Genomic DNA, 19026 nt, shown 5'->3' on the forward strand with positions numbered 1-19026 from the left:
CTGTACCACAGCGCTGATGAATTCCTGGACCTGAAGGTATGAATTAATATTCCGGATTCATTTTAACAGCGGGACTCTGAAAACAGTATTGGATTTAACATCGTTTGTTCTAACACAATAACATTTCTATAGTAACAGCACATTCACGGGGACTAATAATAGATGAATGGGATATTATTTAACATTTATAGAAAGAGTCTCAAGTGGTAGCACTTTTTTAACTGCCAGTAATTCCACTTATTATGTAATGTGAAAGATAGTGTACATGTGGAAGCCCTATAACCTAAATATAGGTTATATAAGGTTAAATAGGCCCTAAAACCTTATCCATGAATCTTGTGAGAAGAGAGACTGACATGGTGGCTCCTTGCTACTAAAACACCATGATGGTTGTTGCAAAGAACTGCAGTTTTTTACACAAAACAAAATAAGCAAAAGGATTTACAAATAATTGAAGACATAAAACAGTTGTAGAAAACTGATTCATGTCATACACAAGCTGAAGAACATGCCAAACCCAGGAAATGTGAAAAAAGACCTAGATGACCTGACTACAACCCAATCAACACCAAACTAAACCCTAAACACCTAACTAAACCCCATTGACCAAAGAGATACAAGAATTGTGAAGGGGCCTCAAACATATCCAGAAATCGACACCATATGAAATGAAAATATAACATGACCCCCACTGTACAAAGTCTTACCAGCAGAATAGACACACTCTTTAAATAAGACCATAAAGAAAGACCAAAAAGTACTAGACATTCAATGCTGAAGCACGAGAGACAATATAACCTTTTAGAGAAAGATACCACATGTGACCCAAAGAGGGGAAAAATCACAGAGGTTATGCACTAAAACTTTTTCTTGAAACTGTCAACTGTTAACAAAATCATAGACAGATAGCAAAAACGAAACAGGGCATTAACACATACAGTGCTGGTAAATCCTCAGTATTTTTTATTACAGTAAATAGTCTCAGACAGTTGAGTACTCCACTCAGCAGTCCTGTGGTACTCCTCAGGATTGTCCCTTTTCCTACATTTGCACTTGCTACACATACAGTCGCTCTTGTTGCTGCATTTACATTACTCCCTTATCCAGAGTGACTTACAATTTATCTCATTTTATATAACTGAGGGTCAGGGGCCTTGATCCGGGGCCAAGCAGTGGCAGCTTGGTGGACCTGGGATTCAAACTCACAAGCTTCTGATCAGTAATCCAACCACTTAACTACTAAGCTAACACACCCTACACTGCAGAGACCAGTGCTGCTGTCCTTGAGCTGTCCTTTCGAGGTCCTCACTGGAAAACTCGTCTTTCCAGCACTCACAATTTCAGCCAATTGCGCTTAGAGACAAGAAAAAGAATCTCAACATTGGGGAGATACTTGTTGGTTATTGCATTCAATGGTTTTATTTTATATTTAGGAATTCTTTTGTTTATTAAAGCTGACTTAAAGCTACATGTTTGTTAATAGCACTCTCTCTCTCTCTCTCTCTCTACCCGTTATTGTATATCTGTTTTGTGCACATTGCAATGTGCTTTATACCCCAACTAAATTTGGAATTTACAAATGATGCAACGTTATTATAATTAGTTTTTTCTGAAAAGCAATTAGACATATTTCTCAACATTGCTTGACATTACAGTATTATTTATTTTATTTTATTTAATATCTTTCACTCCTTCCCGTGCAAACTTGTAAACTTGCCAAACTGGTATAGTGCCAAATTGGAGCTCTATAAGTCTATAATTGCGTGCTCTAAATCTCATGTATATTTATTACCTTTTCTCATTCATCTTCAGTAATTGCTTTATTTTGGTCAGAGTCACAGTGGATCCGGTGCATGAATACAGCATGGACTTCTTTTGACAGTTTGTTGTTAATGCTGCATTTTATATGCATGCTGTGCTCTTTGGCTGAGTAATTTCTCAATAAAGTATGTCTCTGTCCAACTTGTACAGCTCTAAATTTAATGAGGCACTTTATTTTACACCTCTTCTTTCAGGTTTATAGCAGGGATGTGTAGATGGAAGTTTTTAATGATTATCAGTCAGTACAAGTCACAGTGAGCTTCATAAATCACACCACGTCAAGTGAGGAAGATGAGCAATGCACACATTTGGCTTTTTATTTATTTCTTTTTGATCATCCAATGCAAACATCCTCCTGACACACACAAAGCAAACTCAACCTGCTAAATTATTCATTTTTCAGCAAATACCAGGGGCCATATATACATGTTTATTTTACATGCAAAGATTTAAACCTCTCAAATAGTAAATATGCTTTAATAATAAAGTTCATAGTCAGGTCAAAGAGATGTATTAAGTAAAAATATGTATAAAAACCTTTTGTTTGACACTCTGGATAATGTCTTCTTCCAAAATCCATAAATGTAAATGTAAAAATGAGTGATAATACTGATAATAACTGCAGATGAATGAAAAGTGAACATGAGCAGCCTCTGGTGTTTCGGGAAAGTATTAACTGAGAATAGTATTGGAGCAAAATGGAACGAGTACATCAGAGGGACAGCTCAGGTTGGACATTTGGGGGACAAAGTTAGGGAGGCCAGATTAAGATGGTTTGGACATGTTCAGAGGAGGAAGAGTGAGTATATTGGTAGGAGAATGTTGGACATGGAGCTGCCAGGCAGGAGGCAAAGAGGAAGGCCAAAGAGGAGGTATATGGATGTAAGAAATGAGAATATGAAGCTAGTGGGTGTAAGTGTTGAGGATGTAGAAGATAGGGATAGGTGGAGAGAGATGATTCGCTGTGGCCACCCCTGAAGGGAAAAGCCGAAAGAAGAAGAATTGGAGCAAAATATGAAATACAAATGTTTCTAATTGCACAACATTTAATCACTTGACCTTTTAGGTATCCCCTTAAAGTATATTTATATATTTATGTTAATATTTAGTGTAATATAAACTGAATAATATTACTAAACTGAATAATAATAATAATAATAATAATAATAATAATAATAATAATACCTGAGTAGCATAAACTGAATAATATTACTAAACTGTAATATTGTAGAGTTAAGCTTTAATCTAAATCTCAACATCATGTCTTTAAACTGTGCATTTTTGCCCATTATAGCATGTGTGAATTATAAAAACTTTTACTCTTCTAAAGCGTTTACACAGTGCACGTGTGCACGTAAAAAATACGAGAAAGAATATTAAGCAGTAAAGACTGCATCTGTTCTCTGTGCTTGTGGGGTTTTATGGGAAAATCCAGCTTGGTTGTTTCAGGAATTTTGGAAAGCTTACTCTTCTTATGCCCTCTCCAACTTCTGTTTTCATCATGTTTTCTGAAACCATGGACTCTCACTTACTTACTTACTTACTTACTTACTTACTTACTTACTTACTTACTTACTTACTTACTTACTTACTTACTTACTTATTTATTTATTTATTTATTTATTTATTTATTCATTCATTCATTCATTCATTCATTCATTTATTCATTTACAACATACAGCATTTCTTTGCAACAAGCTAAAAAAGGTCTCTTTTCTACTCAAATGTTAATGCTGATTTCACATCAACTCCATTTTCCAGAATTCTTCATTACAAGGATTATATCTTGATGTGACCCACCATTTTGCTCCCAAGCTTCCTTCACTGTCTTCTGGGATGTCTGTGTGTGTTTATACAACTGACCCACTCATATCCATCTGATGAATAGTCCAACATCTTAAACACTGAGCTACCATTCCCTCTCTGATTATATGACATGATTTTCAGTGTCGTATTTCTGACATTGTGACACTGTTCATCTGGTAATTACGATATTTCTGCTGACTTCTGATCACATACACCCCTATTTCAAATCACTGGTGCAATCACTGATATACTTCAGGCACAAGATCACTCGTAGCTCATCAGTAGTGACATTACCAAACTTTTATCTCTGAGTGCACTCTGTTCTGCATTTGATGTTGATTATATAAGTTAATGAGATTGTTTTGCCTGGTATATGTGTACAGCCTGATCCTGTCACACTTCTACTGCTGTGACTTCTTCTAAGCACCCCCTAAACCTGCCTGATTCTGTCCTGATGCTCCATTTCTGTTGGATTTTCTGTACTTAAGGCTTTTCTCTTCTTTTTTCTTTTTACATTGTGTAATATCCCGCATGGATATCTGAAAGATTTGCTCTTCCACACACAGACACACAGTTTTATCTGAATAATGTAGACTATATAAATATAGTATCATCATAGCATCATTCCAGGACTCTTATTCACACTGTGTTCATGCTGAATACCCTTTCAACACTCTATATGGTACAATTTTTGTCTTTACTACACCTGTATGCTGGTGTAGGACTTTTCTTTAGTCCTTTTTACTCATTTTCTTTCAAAAGGGCAACACAATATCTTAAAACGTACTGTATGTGCAACATTTGGGAACGTAACATTAAAAAGCAATGAATAAACCGGGTCACGTTTACAGGGTTATGTGACAAACATATTTATTTACATTTTCTCTTTCTTCCTTTGTTTGTTTTTGATCCATAACTAAAGGGATGAAATACAAATGTTTCTAATCACAGTACATTTAATCTCTTGACCATTTAAATAGCTTGATAATCTCCACCCACAATGTAATTATGATATTTCTGACAAAGCAAGCATCAGACCCTGGACTTCTGATCGAATGCATACCTGATTCAAATCACTGGAGGCACCACAAATCTCTGCTCATCACAAACGATCACTCCTAGCTCATCACTTTTGTGCGCACTCACTGTTATCTCTGAGAGCACCCTGTTCTGCGTTTGATGTTGATTATATAAGTTAACGAGATTGTTTTGCCTGGTATATGTGTACAGCCTGATCCTGTCACACTTCTACTGCTGTGGCTTCTTCTAAACACCCTCTAAACCTGCCCGATTCTGTCCTGATGCTCCATTTCTGTTGGACTTTCTGTACTTAAGACTTTTTTTTGCATTGTGTAAGGTCCTGCATTGATTTCTGAAAGATTTGCTCTTCCACAAACAGACACACAGTTTTATCTGGATACAGTAGGCTATAGAAATATAGTATCATAATATAGCATAACATAACATCATTCTAGGACTCTTGTTCACAATATGGTCATGCTGAATACCCTTTCAACAGCTTATACGGGACAGTTTTTGTCTTTACTAGACCTGTACACTGTAATGATTTATAATCCCACTATCTGGTGTCACATTCAAAGGATGAATTTCCTTCTGAGTCTGGTTCCTGTCATGATTTCTTCCTCATGTCATTTCAGGGAGTTTTTCTTTGCCAGTGTTGCCTCTGGCTCTCTCATTAAAACTACATCTGGATTTCTTTTAAGCTTTTATGTGGCAATGCTGGTTGCTGAAAGCGCTATACAAATAAAATTGGACAGTCTGTTTGTTGATAGCCTGAATCCTTCGCTTTTGAAACCTTTGATTTTGACTCTGCTTTTGCCCTTTGGATTTGTGTGTTCTGCCAGTAAACATCTATTTACATCCCTGTTCATGTCCATCCATCCATTGTCTATACCCGCTTATTCCTAATTAGGGTCTCGGGGATCTGCTGGAGCCTATCCCAGCGCACATAGGGCGAAAGGCAGGGGTACACCCTGGACAGGTTGCCAGTCCATCACAGGGCCACATATAGACAGACTCCTGTTCATGTCATAAACAGCTAATACAAAATTTCTATAAGGGAGAAAATTTATAATGGGAGGACTTAAGGCTTTTGCTTACTGTGTCTAGGACTGTTCAATATTTAGGCATTATTTATAGGAAATAATAAGCCAACTTTATCCAGCATGTCTTAGGAAAACTTTTATTAGATCTGAATCTTTGGAATGTACGTTGAGCTAAGTTGATGAGAGACAGCAGACATTTGTGATTTTCTCTTCATGATGCAGAATGTCGAAATACAAAACATCGATTGACAGTTTTTCTTTTTTTTTTTAAGGCCTTGCTGTTTTATTCAGGTTCTTCTTCCTACAACAGCAATTACAGAATCAGTATTGAAAATAAAAGTTTCTCCCCTTCTTCTTGAGTAAAAAAAGAAAAAAACAAAAAACAAAAAAGGAAAACAAATTATAGCACAAATTTTGAATGACAATACAAAACCAAAGATAACCAATCGGGTAAATGGGAACTTTACTATAGGAAAAAAATTGTATAACCTTTTCAATAATGAAAACATCTCAATAACCATATATTTCAGAATTATTTTTTACATATTCTGAAACTATAAAAAAATGAACACTGTCCTTTTTTTTAATGAAGATTTTGTTTTTTACAAATGAATGCTATAAACACATAAACCTCTTTAAATATATCTATCAGTGCAACATTTTTCTTTTTTTTTCTTCTTGATGCTACAGTATGCTTTCTTCATTAAACCTTACTGAAGCTATAGTCCGCCTTTAGCTTCAGCTAACCCACACGTAGCATTGAGAAACGGGGTCATGGCATTGCAAACTACTGGAGATAAATGAATAGAGAACGTGTTTGCCACAGAACACAGCACAGCACAGAAACATACCAAGAAACCTTTAAAATATGAGTCAGTTTAGGTGTGTGTGTGTGTGTGTGTGTGTGTGAGAGAGAAAGAGAGAAGAGAAAGGGAGTGAGATGGAGTGCTCTGGGTTATACTACATGTGATATGAAGTTCTTAGGTTTTTATTTCATTGCATGATGTTGAATGACAAGCCAGCATTAAATGTTTTAGATATTGAATCAGTCCGTTATGCTGTTCTAAGTCCAGTGCCTTATACAAAGCTGAGCTGATGCACATGTATGTGTGTTGCATGTACTGTATGTATGCAGCCCTGTGTGATTTGATGTAACAGTCCTTTGGTACAGATGCAAGGGCCAAGGTGATGGTTCTTGTATTAAATCATACACAAGGCAAAAGTCATGGTGATGTGATGACATCGTTCACCAACCAACCACGTGTGACATCAGCGAGGAATGAGGAGGATGGGCGCAGTTCAGAAAAACAAGGCCAGCGAAGAGAGATGTGCTACTATGGTTCGCCAAAGACAAAAACAATAGCACCATTCTTGAAAAAAATAAGAAATGAAATAAAATAAACCTCCCATTCACAGGTTTTATGTAAAACAGATGGCGACAAAGTGCATTTGAGGTGAGAGGATTATTTTAAATGCAGGAGGATTATGATGATGATATGTTCTTTTCTGACATGATGGCTAACATTCAAAACATAGCTTTCAAGAGAAACAGAAAAAGAGATCATGTTACACCTGATTTTTTATTTTTTTTTTTAAGCCTAAGATCTTAAGACCTAGTGATCATGTATGGCTGACATGTGCGTGAACGTTTCCATAAATTGGAAATGCCTGGGAGATCTAGGTGAAGTGTAAGCACTCGTAGAGCCTCATCCATGATCCATGGAGCGTGTAACTTGTCAGAGAACGAGTGTCAGTGTGTGTGTGTGTGTGTGCGCGTGTTTGTATTTGTGTTTATGTGTGTGAACCATCAGCGTTTAACATATTGAGCTGCATTTCTGGGAAATGTGATAAAGTAACCGAACATGACGGAAAGCACACGTTTTCACCTTCACAAAACAGTCAGACGATTGTATTTACAACACCAAAGAAAAAAGGGATACTGCAGCTTCTTTTTTTGTCCTTTTAACTCATTTTCGTTCAAAAGGGCAATAAAATATATTAAAACTTACTGTATGTACAATATGTGGGCTCTTAACATTAAAGCGCAATGAATAAACCGGGTCATGTTTGCAGGGTCATGTGACCAAAATATTTGTTTTTTTTTTCTTTTTCTTCCTTTGTTTGTGTGTGTGTTTGTTTTTGATCCAGAACTAAAGGGATGAAAGAATTTTTTTTTTTTTTTACAAATCAACAAATGAGGCCAAGAAAGATGTACCAAAGGCACTGACTGAACCACACCCCCAGATACGTGTCCCATTATGGGTTAACAGACATGGTTCATTTTGGATTTTTTTAACACATCTCCTTTAAACAAAAAAAAAAAAATTAAAAATGTCCTCCCAGACAAAGAAAAAGAAAAGATAAATACGTATAACATTTTCATATATTGGTCTCAACACCAGCATCCGATTGTAAAAATGAGCAACTAAAAAATAATAAAAAATAATAAAATAAAAAAATTAAAATAATCATCTAAATCCTCTGTACATATTCTTTTTTGTTTTTTTTTGTTTTTTTCCATCTCCTTCAACCTCAAATTCAATGTTTTTGTACACAGTGTCCCCTACTGGTAGGTTCTGTTCACTGCAGCTCCTGAGAAAAGCACGGCTCAGTCCCAGTTCTCCTCCCATTGGTTCTCAGAACCTCAGAGCTTTGTCCTCATCCAATGGGAGAGCGCCGTCAGTCTATATTTTTTTTTAGCCCGCCTCCCTGAGGAGAGGTGTCCTCTAATTGGTTGGCGCCTCATGCTTCTGAGTATGAGTTCTGTGAATTAAGCTTGTCCTTCTTTAGCTTGACACCATCCACCAGCTCAAAGTTATAGTTCTCCAGGGCTGATAAGTTCCTGTCGGCCATGGAGCCGTGAGAGCAGGCACAGTAGAGCACCACTCCGCAGATGGCACCCAGGAAGACGCCCAGTGCGCTCATGGCGATGATGGTAATCAGGATGGGGTCCAGAGTATTCAGCATGTTCCCTGTTCCGCTGAGCTCTTTGTTCTCGACAATCTTCGGGAAGTTGGTGATGTCCACAGCTAGAGAAGGGACAGGTACAGTATTATTTATAGACAAAGAAGGCTGCTTCGGTAGAGATGCTGAATAACTGACAACTAGAGATAATGATCTGGGAATTAAATCATATTTTGATTACATTTAATGTGAAAATATAATTAAAGTGATTTCTGTGATTAAAACATTTTGGGCAAAACATCTACATAGCTGTCCCAAACAGATGATCTAAAATAGAAAATGTATTTGTGACTGTCCCGGGCTCTGTAACCAGCATCTGGGTAATGCACAATCCTGTTTTATTAACCAGTCAGAAAATGTCTATGCAAACAGGCAGCCTTCCCATCCTGTCAAATCTATTTTACATGCATGGAATGTCCATATAAAGCTATGCGATAAATAAGCAGGAAGCGAGGTGCTACTGAAGCGTGATGGAGTAGGAAATAAGCAGATATGTCAGATGCATTGATTATACAGTATTTATGGCTATATAAGATTCGACCATATGTCTAACAATTTGAGAAAATTGAAAGCCTGGGAGACCTGAGTGATATAAAGGACTTTGTGTTTATATTTTCTTCCTGAAAGGTATTTACTGTAATTGTGTGTGTGTGTATGTGTGTGTGTGTGTGTGTAAATGAAGTATGTGAGACAGCAGTCAGTTACAGCAACTTCTTTGTACCTATAAAAATATAAATAATGATGATAGTAATAATGGTATAAATTTAAAACCGGAGACATACGGAATTTACTGAAGTCTTCAGGTAGCATTGGTTCTGTAGGGACATCTGGGTCTACACACACACACACACACACACACCACAGAAGACAGTTATATTCACTGACAGGTCCATCAAAGCTTAACTCAAATGTAACATTTTAGGTTTATTTAAGTCTGACTTAAATAAATCAGCATGCAAGCTGATCTTTATGAGCTTTATGGCTGACTCACCTTTGCAGTCCCCTGTGTTGATTTCCAGGATTTTAATGTCGTCCACAGCGATGTCTCCCAAGCTCTGTCCTTCCACTACACCCTCTATCACCACCTGATGAACACAAAGCTTTTGTGAGACTTCAGTTCTATGGAAGGGTATATATTAATGCACAGTCTCTTAATAGTCTTGTTAACTGGTGCACAACAACTGCCCCATCATATTTCTTACACATACGATCTGATATGATTTTTGATATGTTGATTCGATCCACTCTCTCATACACACACCTGGAAGGGTTTGCTTGAATGTGGGATCAGCACCCGGGCCTCCCTCCAGCGGTTGCCCTGATGTCCACTGACAGTCCAGAGCAACACATCTGCTGTTTCGCTGCCGCTCTTGTGACGCTGCTTGATGTGCAGTGTGCCAATGTGTGAGCCAAACATGTGATACCAGAAGGAGAGACACAGATCTGATTCCTGACCCAAAACAGCCGGACTGACGAGCTGTGCCACTTCTTTCTTCTGCGCTCCAGTCGCTAGGGTGTAGATGAAGTTTCCAGAGCCACCTGAAGAGAACAGATATGAAGCTGAGGAAATGACACTTCCTGAGATATCCTTTAAGGAATGTGATTTCGAATCGGTGATAAATTTTTCAGCTAAATTGTTTCAGTTTGTGATACTGTCTGTGTGTGTTACCTGTGTGGTCCATACTGGGGCCAGTGTTTAGTGTGGGCGTGCCACTGGACTGAATCTGCCACCGGTAGCTGCCTCCCTCAGACGTCCAGCCACAGAACGAGGGGTTGTTTGCCCAGCCAAAGTCACACGCAAACCACAAGAAAGCTACAAACACACAAACACTGATGGTTAGAATTACCATGACACCTTTATATCATCTGTTCAGATTCTGATTTCTATTTTCAGTCATTTATTTACTTCAGCTATTTCTATTACTCTAACTTTTAAGACAGCTGAGTAACAGCCAGCTTTCTGCAGTATTAGTATTGTAAGCTGCACCATTAGGGGGCAGTAGAATTCCCTGCTAAAAAAAAAACGAGACAAAAATAATACAATTAAACTGATTATTTAAAAAAAACATCTTTAAATAATGCAGAAAGCTGTCACTGATTATGCAGATGCAAGATCTTGTGAGTGATATTTATATGTGCATAATATTGATGAAACAGGCAGAAGGTGTGAAATCGGGGCTGTTTAATACAGGGCACACTCTCTTCTGTATGACAGGAGGGAAGAAAGGAAGACGAGAACAGGCGAGTGTAAAATTCAGACAAGAGGAAAAAAAAAAACAGTTAAAAGACAAACAATGTCATCGCCTTCCTTTCTCTAGACAGTATGAAATGCAATAACGTGAGGATTCACAGTGGCTTCTGCTGAGTATTTGCCCAGTGAAGAGGAAAAAATTTTCCATTAAAAGCCACAGCTAAGGCTCTCTGCCACTGTTCCTGAAAAATACCGCTATCCAATTAAAAGTTATTTCTCTTTTTCCATCTCGAGAGGATTTGGACTGCGGCAGAGGAAGGCATTGGGCATAAACAAGTTTTACCAGAAGTCCCAAACTTTCTAAATCCTTCACATAGCAAATAAACCACATTCAAATTGGGATGGACAGAAATGTTTAATATTAACACATCCAGACCACACACAGGCTTTCATGCTTTGGTTTTCGGGAAAAAAAAGTTTCCCTTGTGGGGACCAGCCAAGAATTCCTACAGGGTTAAAACTTTCAGGTATTTCAATCCTTGTGGGGATTGAAAAAAATAATGCTCCACCCACATCCGATCAAAACAACCAACCTGACACACACACACACACACACACGCACACAAACAAAACCTAATTAGAGAGAGCTGGATTGTTTTGTCCTCCCACTCAGTTATTGTCCATTAGCATGCAGTTTTATCTGTGTTAATGCTGAACAAGCTGAATAATAACAGCCCTCATTAACAATTATGCAACTCAGAAAAGCACTTCTTATCTGCTCTGCATAAGGGCGTCTGCCAAATCCAGTAAATGTAAATGTCTACTTACAGTTACTTAAGACAAAAGAAAGAAAAAGAGTACCATGTAATGGAAGGTCAGAAATAAATAATGCGTGAAAGTGTATATAACTGCTAAGCTGTCTCACCTGGTAATGGGCTCATCTCTGTAGTGGTCTCAGGAACAGTAGTGCCACCTGTGTCAAGGACAAAGTGAATTTAGACACAGCTGGATATGCACCCAACTCACCTTAGCATCTTGCATAGCTTTAGTTGTTAGTATCACAAGGGGTAAATTTCTATTAGACGATTAAAGGAGCAGTATGTCATTTTAGAGCCCTCTGCAATCATGGTGAAAACATTCACAGTCATTCCTCTTCACCCAAACTCCATCTTTTAAAATTATATTTGCTCAATGAGTTTGACAAAAATGCATAATGCTTCACTGAAGGTGGGGTTAAGTTATAGTCTGGAAAAATGTAAAAAGAGGCCTGATACAAACAAAGGAAACAAAAGACTCAGATCTATTGCAATGGATTCCAGTTAAGCAAGTAACATAATTCCAATAAAGTGGTGAAATTACAGTACATGCTTGTCATTGGCCTAGAAAGTGTAAAATATGAGGCAGATTTGGGCCTCTCCTTAATCTAGAAATGAATGAAAACTTACAACAGACAAAATTACAAACTGCACCTTTAAATTTCGCTTAATGTTAGCAATGCAACTTAAAAAAATATTTCTGCTTCCTTTAATATCATAGGCTACGCAAAGCTGCTGCAAAGGGCAGAGATGGCATATAAACATCAGCTGAAATCACATTTAAGTGTCTAAAATTATGGGTTATGATGTCAGTTACCATTAGGGATGATAAACTGAGTCAGTTACCATTAGGGATGGGTTATATAATAGAAGCATGAATATGCTCAAGTAAGCCTGCGTGCATAGGGAAAATGTGAACAGAGCAACATGCTTTGTGGAAGTCGCTTAGCCAGAATGTGAGAAAAGGTGAAGGTAGTTTAGCATGTAGAGTTAGTTAGGGGTAGTAAGGAAGGGGCGCAGGCTCTGCTGTTAGCACCTGTATGTTCGTAGTCATCACCTGTTCCACTGTGACAGTTGGCTTCATCATCGCACTCGTCAGATGGTGTGGTCGGAGGGACGGGCAGGGTGGGAGGCACTGTGGGTGCTAGAGAAAAGAAGAAGGAAGGCTTTATTAAATGTAGAAAAATCATGAAAGACACAAATCATACAGAGTGCAACAGAAGCCTTTCCTAAGCCTTGCGTGTATGTGTGTGTCATGTGCGCCAGTGTGTGGCGTGTGTCTGGGTGCTGAGGTTTGGCTCTGCTCCTGTGGGTCCTGGCAGCCTGAGCAGCTCCACCCAAGGCTCGGTCTGCATGTGAGTGTGAGGCATACTCGGGTCTCTCATTAGTCAGACGTGTGCCCTGCTGCCTGTGGCTCTGCCTGCTTACGCTCACAGCCGGATTCCCTCCGTTTACTCACAACTTATAATGAGAGGCTCCTGAGCCTGCCAGGCTTTCAGCAACTTAGAGAGACAGAGAGTGAGAGATGGAGAGACCAGGAAGTGAGCGCAGACAGGAGGAGTTGGAAGTGATTACTGAAAGTCTGACGGGTCAAAATATCCTGCCTGATGGATTTGCTCATAAACACAGGAGTAAAAGTTTATTTGTTCCGAAAGATTTGAAGTAGCCAATAATCTTCTACTGCAACAAACAGAGCGGATATTTTGTACTGTATAATCCATGTAACTGAAATTCCTTCATAAAATGAAACAGCTTGAAGGAAGGAATAAATGCAGACTTCTCTGTCTAATCATCTTTAAGTGCCCTGTTTCCATTAACAACTTTTTTTAACAAGCCATGCAGATCAGACCCCATTAAAGACTAACCAGACCCTATAAATCTATGAAAGCTACATAAATTAGTAAATACATAAATTTGATCTCTGACCTTCTTTTTTTTGCATATGTTGACAGTTTCTGCTACAATATGTTTTGCAAGCTTGTTTATGCAATATGTAAACCAACTGCTTAATGACCTCCAATCTTATATATGCTCGCTACATGTGTTCACTACATAGGGTGTAACTAAAACGGCATACTAAAAAGGAGACCCAGATAAATTAACCACATAAAAAAGTGATAGAATAAATGGCTTTTACATGAAGCGACAAGGCAGTAAGTAGTTCCTTTTATTTCTTAATATATTTTAGAGTCGACTAAAAAGGGGTTCATGGAATATTATATGTATTATATTATATTACAGTACTTGCATATAATCACAGAGTCTTAAATAATATTCCAGTCGCTTTGGTTCCATTCTAGCACCCTGCTGTTATTCTTACAGGTACATATAGCACCCATGTGTGTAGATTTCATGATATGTTATACTCTCACCATGTGTCTGAGACACAGAGAGACTGAGTGAGCATATATAAACTGTTGTGAATTGTCCGTATGTGTGTGTGTGTGTGTGGTGCGTGAGTGTGTGTATTGGCTTTGCCAGAGAAAACAAGCTATCATCCAGCTAAAGCCCACAGTGGGATTCCGTAGCTTACATAAGCCAGCTTCAGTGATTCCAAGAGAGCCAATATGTAAATCCACTTAATGCTGTCTCAACAGAGAATGTTCTCCTAACAAACCTAAATGAGCTCAAAGAGGGAAATGGAAAGAGAGAGCAAATGGGTGTAGAGTAACAAAAACAAAGTGGAGAAAAGTGAAGGAGAAGAGCAGGTAAGACATACTTGTGTCCACCATTAATGTCTGGCTAACGAAATATCTTTTTATTATTATTGATTAACCTGGGATCTTGAGTGGTATCCAAGATTTATTATTGAGTTGTGACTGTTAGGTCTTCGCTTCTCAGCATTTTCACTCTAGCTAATTCCTACATTACTAACAATACTGCTTGACAGCGGAGATTAGCTTTTGCTTCATCTCTACCAAAAGAGAGCAATGCAGCAGCGCTTTAGTACTATAGACTATAGTACTATAGACTGTCCAGCTAGCTCATCTCCTATTCTGTATCCTATTCTCTATACCTGCGAGTGAGCAATGTGGCATCAGTGACACACTACTGCTAACAACTGATGGCGATAACATAAATACTGCGACTACACATGTCATATATATCTCAACATAAACATATTTCATGTGTTTCTGGGTGGAGATTTATTTTAAAACATAAGGATGGGATTTGCAGAGGATGGACTGGATATCCTTTTTGCTCTTCAGAGGGTCCCTGTCATTAGGGAGGGCCATACACTGATGCTTATTTAGGCAAAAGAAATCCTTTGATGGTACATGTGTGGCACAACTGCACAAATCTTGAAGAAAGCTAAACCCTGGGGCTTTACGTTCAACCTCTTGAGTGGATCTGCTCAAGTTCAGCCAAGCAGCATCTGTATTTATTCCTCCATGATGAGGGACCACACAGTGTGATTTTCAGCTGTTTTTATTTCTTTTTAAATCCCTTTAGTTTACCACTGATTTGTTGATAGAACGGAGGACATTATGAAGGAAAATGAGAGAGTGACACAGACAAATAAATAATGAGAGAGAGAGAGAGAGAGAGAGAGAGAAAGAGTATACTGTATGCAGACCTACCTTTAAACTCACAGCCCAGCAGCTCTAGTCTCAACCCCATGCCTACTGGTGTACCTCTGTCTGGATAAACTCTAATAAAGCGTGTCAAGATGGGCTCCACTGTCCTCAATACTGGCGTATCGTAGTTCATATTCCCCTCGAAAAGCTGCACAGGGACAGAGGGAAAAAGCATGAAAGAGTCATTATGATAGAGTATATGTGTGAATTCAGCCATACATTTCAAGCGCTTTCTTTATTGATGTGAAAAGAGGAAGCAGTGGGACAGAACTGCGAATAAAACAACCAAAAGCCTTAATCCAGTCAGTGATTGACATCTGAAGTGAACATTAGAGCAAAAGCCTGCTAGCTACCAACGCAGCAGGGTGTCTCGCTCGGAGAAATCTCCCATTGCCTTTCACTTCAGTTTCAGCAGACTCCTTCTCCGCAGTGGAATACCACGGGAGAATGAAAATCAGAGGGAGAGAATTAAAGAGAAGGAGAGACGCATGCTCTAGTAATGAGAAAGGTCTACAACGCTAACGCCATGAAAGAGAATTAATGGGCTTCACTGTTAACTTTTCCTGTCTCCTTCAAGCATGGATAGAAGGACAGAGTAGAGGATGAGAGAGAATAGAAAGGAGGGACTGTATAACTAGGACTTTTAAATCAGCTACAGAAGCCCCTGTGCTAGATGTCTGTTGGTGTATTCTGACAGGCATGAGGTGTTTCTTCTCTTCGCTGTTCCTGAGGGCAGCGTGGCTGAACTGCATGCACAATGCATACCAATGAGGCATTAACACATTTACAGTCAGCTGCTGCAAATCCTCCTTTCTCATCGACCCCCCCCCCCCCCCACACATCCATCCATCCTACTTATCAGAACTGCAATGCATTTTATGCAAAAGACTACAGCGGAAGGTTTGAAGGTAATGTAAATCAGCGTACCATAATGTACTTTTTGTATTTATAGTAACTGAGATTTGAACCCTATGGAATCAGTAGTCTGATCTGAAAAGGCCAGTTCACTTGAATAATTTAAAACCTAAAGGAGATTAAAATGTACTGCATGGAAAAATCAGAACAGCATCTCCAATCTCTCAACCTTGTGAGACATTACATTGGCTTGGTGCTGCATTTTTCTCTAGGGAAGGTTTGCAAAATATTAACAATTATTGGGGTGCCAATACTTCTGTTTAATAAACTGCACTCCTTGAGGAGCCTTTTATGTTTGGAAAGGAAGTGTGTTACAGTAAATCTTTACAACATCCTTATGTGATTATGCCACGTAGAACGAAAATAGATTTTATCACAATTATTCTTGTAACAAAGGAAGCAGTAAGTGTTATAACAGTACTAACACCTGGCTGTACTCACAATGTACGTAATACATTAGAATATCTTGCAAGATCTTGTGATCATGTGATAATCTTGCAAGAACAATATGTATGCAAGATGTTATTATCTCCAGAATACGCTAATAATAACTAATATATGCTTTGCTTTTACATATCACTAAACCCCAGGAGGTTTTCTTCTCACCTTGGGTTTGTTGCTGTTGGCCTCCATCACCATCTTCCAGTCGGAGCTGTTGTTGCTGTAGGCCAAACGGAACTTCTTCATAAAGACCTTGTTCTCGCGGTGCTTCCCTCCCTGGATGATCAGTCCACGCACTAGTTTCTCCTGACCCAGGTCCACCTGAAGCCATTCATCCATGTATGACTGTGGTTGGGGTAGTAGAGTCCACCCTGAGCGGCTGGTCAGTAACCGAGCGTTCTCCGCCACCCAGCTACGGTCCGTGTGTGAGGAAACGGTGATCTGATCATCGGCGATTAGACCTGAGACCATTCCCAGCATGCCTGAACATGGGTATTCTGTATTGAGATAAAGATGAAGAAGAAAGTAAGAGGACAGTGGAATGTTCTTAGCTGAAGAAATGCAGACAGATGAACCATAGAGAGAATATGTACAGTATTATTGCTGTCTACAGCTGTCTTAGTGAGCTTTGAAGAGAAAAAAAAATGGAGCTCTGGATGGAGCAGAGACGGGCATCTGGTGAGACAGAAACATGAGAAAGAGAGCAAAGATACAGCACCCAAGAGAAAATGAAGAAACAGCATGCACAGATAAGCAGTCAATCCACCCTACTTCTTCTTTTCTCTTTCCTCCACCTTCCCCACTTCTCTCTCTCTTTTCTGACCTCTTGCATATTAACTCACCCGCCTGCGGTGTTTGTCTCCAGGTATCTAATTAAAACCCTCCTCTCCCCCGGCGCTTCTACCTTTCACATCTGAGCTTCTAGTTTTCATGCACCAAGTTTCTCTCCCCCTCCTTCGACCCCTTTCTTTTGTCTTTGATTCTCCCACTCCCACTTGGCTTGTTCTCTTTTTCTTCTGTTTTCAACACTATAGCACCTTCATGTGGTGTGTAATCTGTCTTCATGTTTCTAAACCTTTTTCCCTCCATAGTGGGCATGTTTATCTGTTTTCGGTTCAGTTCAATGTTCTTTGTATAATGATTTTTAATTATAGACATCGTCATGAGGTAGAAATCTGGATGCAGATTTAGATCCCTAATGAGGAAGGTGGCAAGGAAAAACTCCATGAGAAGGCATGAGAGAGGAACTTATCACTTATCGTTTGATTAGTAAACATTCAGTATACAGATGTTGTTTTAGTGAGTGAAAGCAAGTGTGATGTTCAGAAAAAGCAAGGTGAACTTATTGAGAAAAATGAGTTGCTGATTACAACAGCAGTTCTTAGGAACAGTCTACAGGATCCAAGAGACATTACCTTCTAATGAGTCCTGTGGTGAGTCTATGCACTCTCAAAAATCTTTTTGAGAAAGTGCGCTTTCATACACAGGAGTGTTACATTCACAATCTTTGCACAATATTGAGTACTTTTATACTATTCTTGCTGTATTTGTTTGTATTCAAAAGGAAATTTCGAGTCACATGGGCTCTCTATGCATCAATAAATACATAAGCCACTCTTTGAAACCACACTTTAAAAAAAATCTTTGTAAATTCATGACCTGAAACAATATTAGAATCTAAAATCAGTTCAGTTCCTGTGAATCAGGAAAGCATCAAAAACACTCTGAGATGTGTCGCAGATGGACTTAATGCAGTGTGAAATATCAATGCTGCCTGTGCAGCTCTGGAACGGATAAACACGCTTCCCTGCGATTTTCAGATGTGCTCCACTGGGAGCTTCAGAGAGCAAAGAAAAATGCCCAATGATGGTGCTGGGAATTAGCATTTTATGTTGGAATTTACTTTCAGAATCTGTTGGTGGTTCAAGATTAAAATATATTCCTGGCTTTCATAACTGCATGTTGTGTAGTTTCACTGTAGCATCGTAAATTGTTACTATAGAAACCATAATGTACAGGATGGGTCATTAGTCCAGCATTTCAAAAACACTGAAAAACAAAAAGCTTTTATTTATAGAACTTGGTCAATATATCCACAAAAAAAAAAAAAAAAAAAAAAATATATATATATATATATATATATATATATATATATATATATATATATATATATATATATATAAAAGAGAATAATTTCGATTAATTCCTTTTTTGCACAGATACCTGCTGGTCTGTAAGAATCTACCCTTTAAAGCTGGATTTAGACCCTGTAGTGAGAGCATTAATATAATCCTATGACTTGAATCTCCAAAGCTGCTGTTATAGACAACACCTTCTGACCAAAATCAATATTCAGCAGCTAAAAAATAAAAAAAAAGTATAAACACATGTATTAATAAGTCTTTTAAATAGAAACCTACAGCTAATCT

General features: G+C 38.5%; 1 protein-coding gene across 3 annotated transcripts in view; it reads right to left on the minus strand.

The window, feature by feature from the left end:
* Positions 1-6224: 6224 nt before the first annotated feature.
* The window catches only part of nrp1a (neuropilin 1a), a 64533-nt gene continuing 51731 nt past the window's right edge, over positions 6225-19026 (minus strand). For 2 of the 3 annotated variants that reach the window (XM_058388161.1, XM_058388178.1), the window contains 9 exons: positions 16763-17094; positions 15245-15389; positions 12700-12807; positions 11774-11821; positions 10327-10470; positions 9919-10196; positions 9649-9742; positions 9440-9490; positions 6225-8722 (listed from right to left, as the gene is read on the minus strand). In XM_058388161.1, coding sequence (XP_058244144.1) covers positions 8436-8722; positions 9440-9490; positions 9649-9742; positions 9919-10196; positions 10327-10470; positions 11774-11821; positions 12700-12807; positions 15245-15389; positions 16763-17094 — 1487 coding nt within the window. In that variant the 3' untranslated portion in view covers positions 6225-8435. The remainder of the gene's footprint in view (positions 8723-9439; positions 9491-9648; positions 9743-9918; positions 10197-10326; positions 10471-11773; positions 11822-12699; positions 12808-15244; positions 15390-16762; positions 17095-19026) is intronic. The other variant, XM_058388170.1, reaches the window with a different exon arrangement.

The sequence above is a fragment of the Hemibagrus wyckioides genome, linkage group LG01 (assembly GCF_019097595.1).
Source record: "Hemibagrus wyckioides isolate EC202008001 linkage group LG01, SWU_Hwy_1.0, whole genome shotgun sequence".
NCBI classification, from domain to species: domain Eukaryota; kingdom Metazoa; phylum Chordata; class Actinopteri; order Siluriformes; family Bagridae; genus Hemibagrus; species Hemibagrus wyckioides.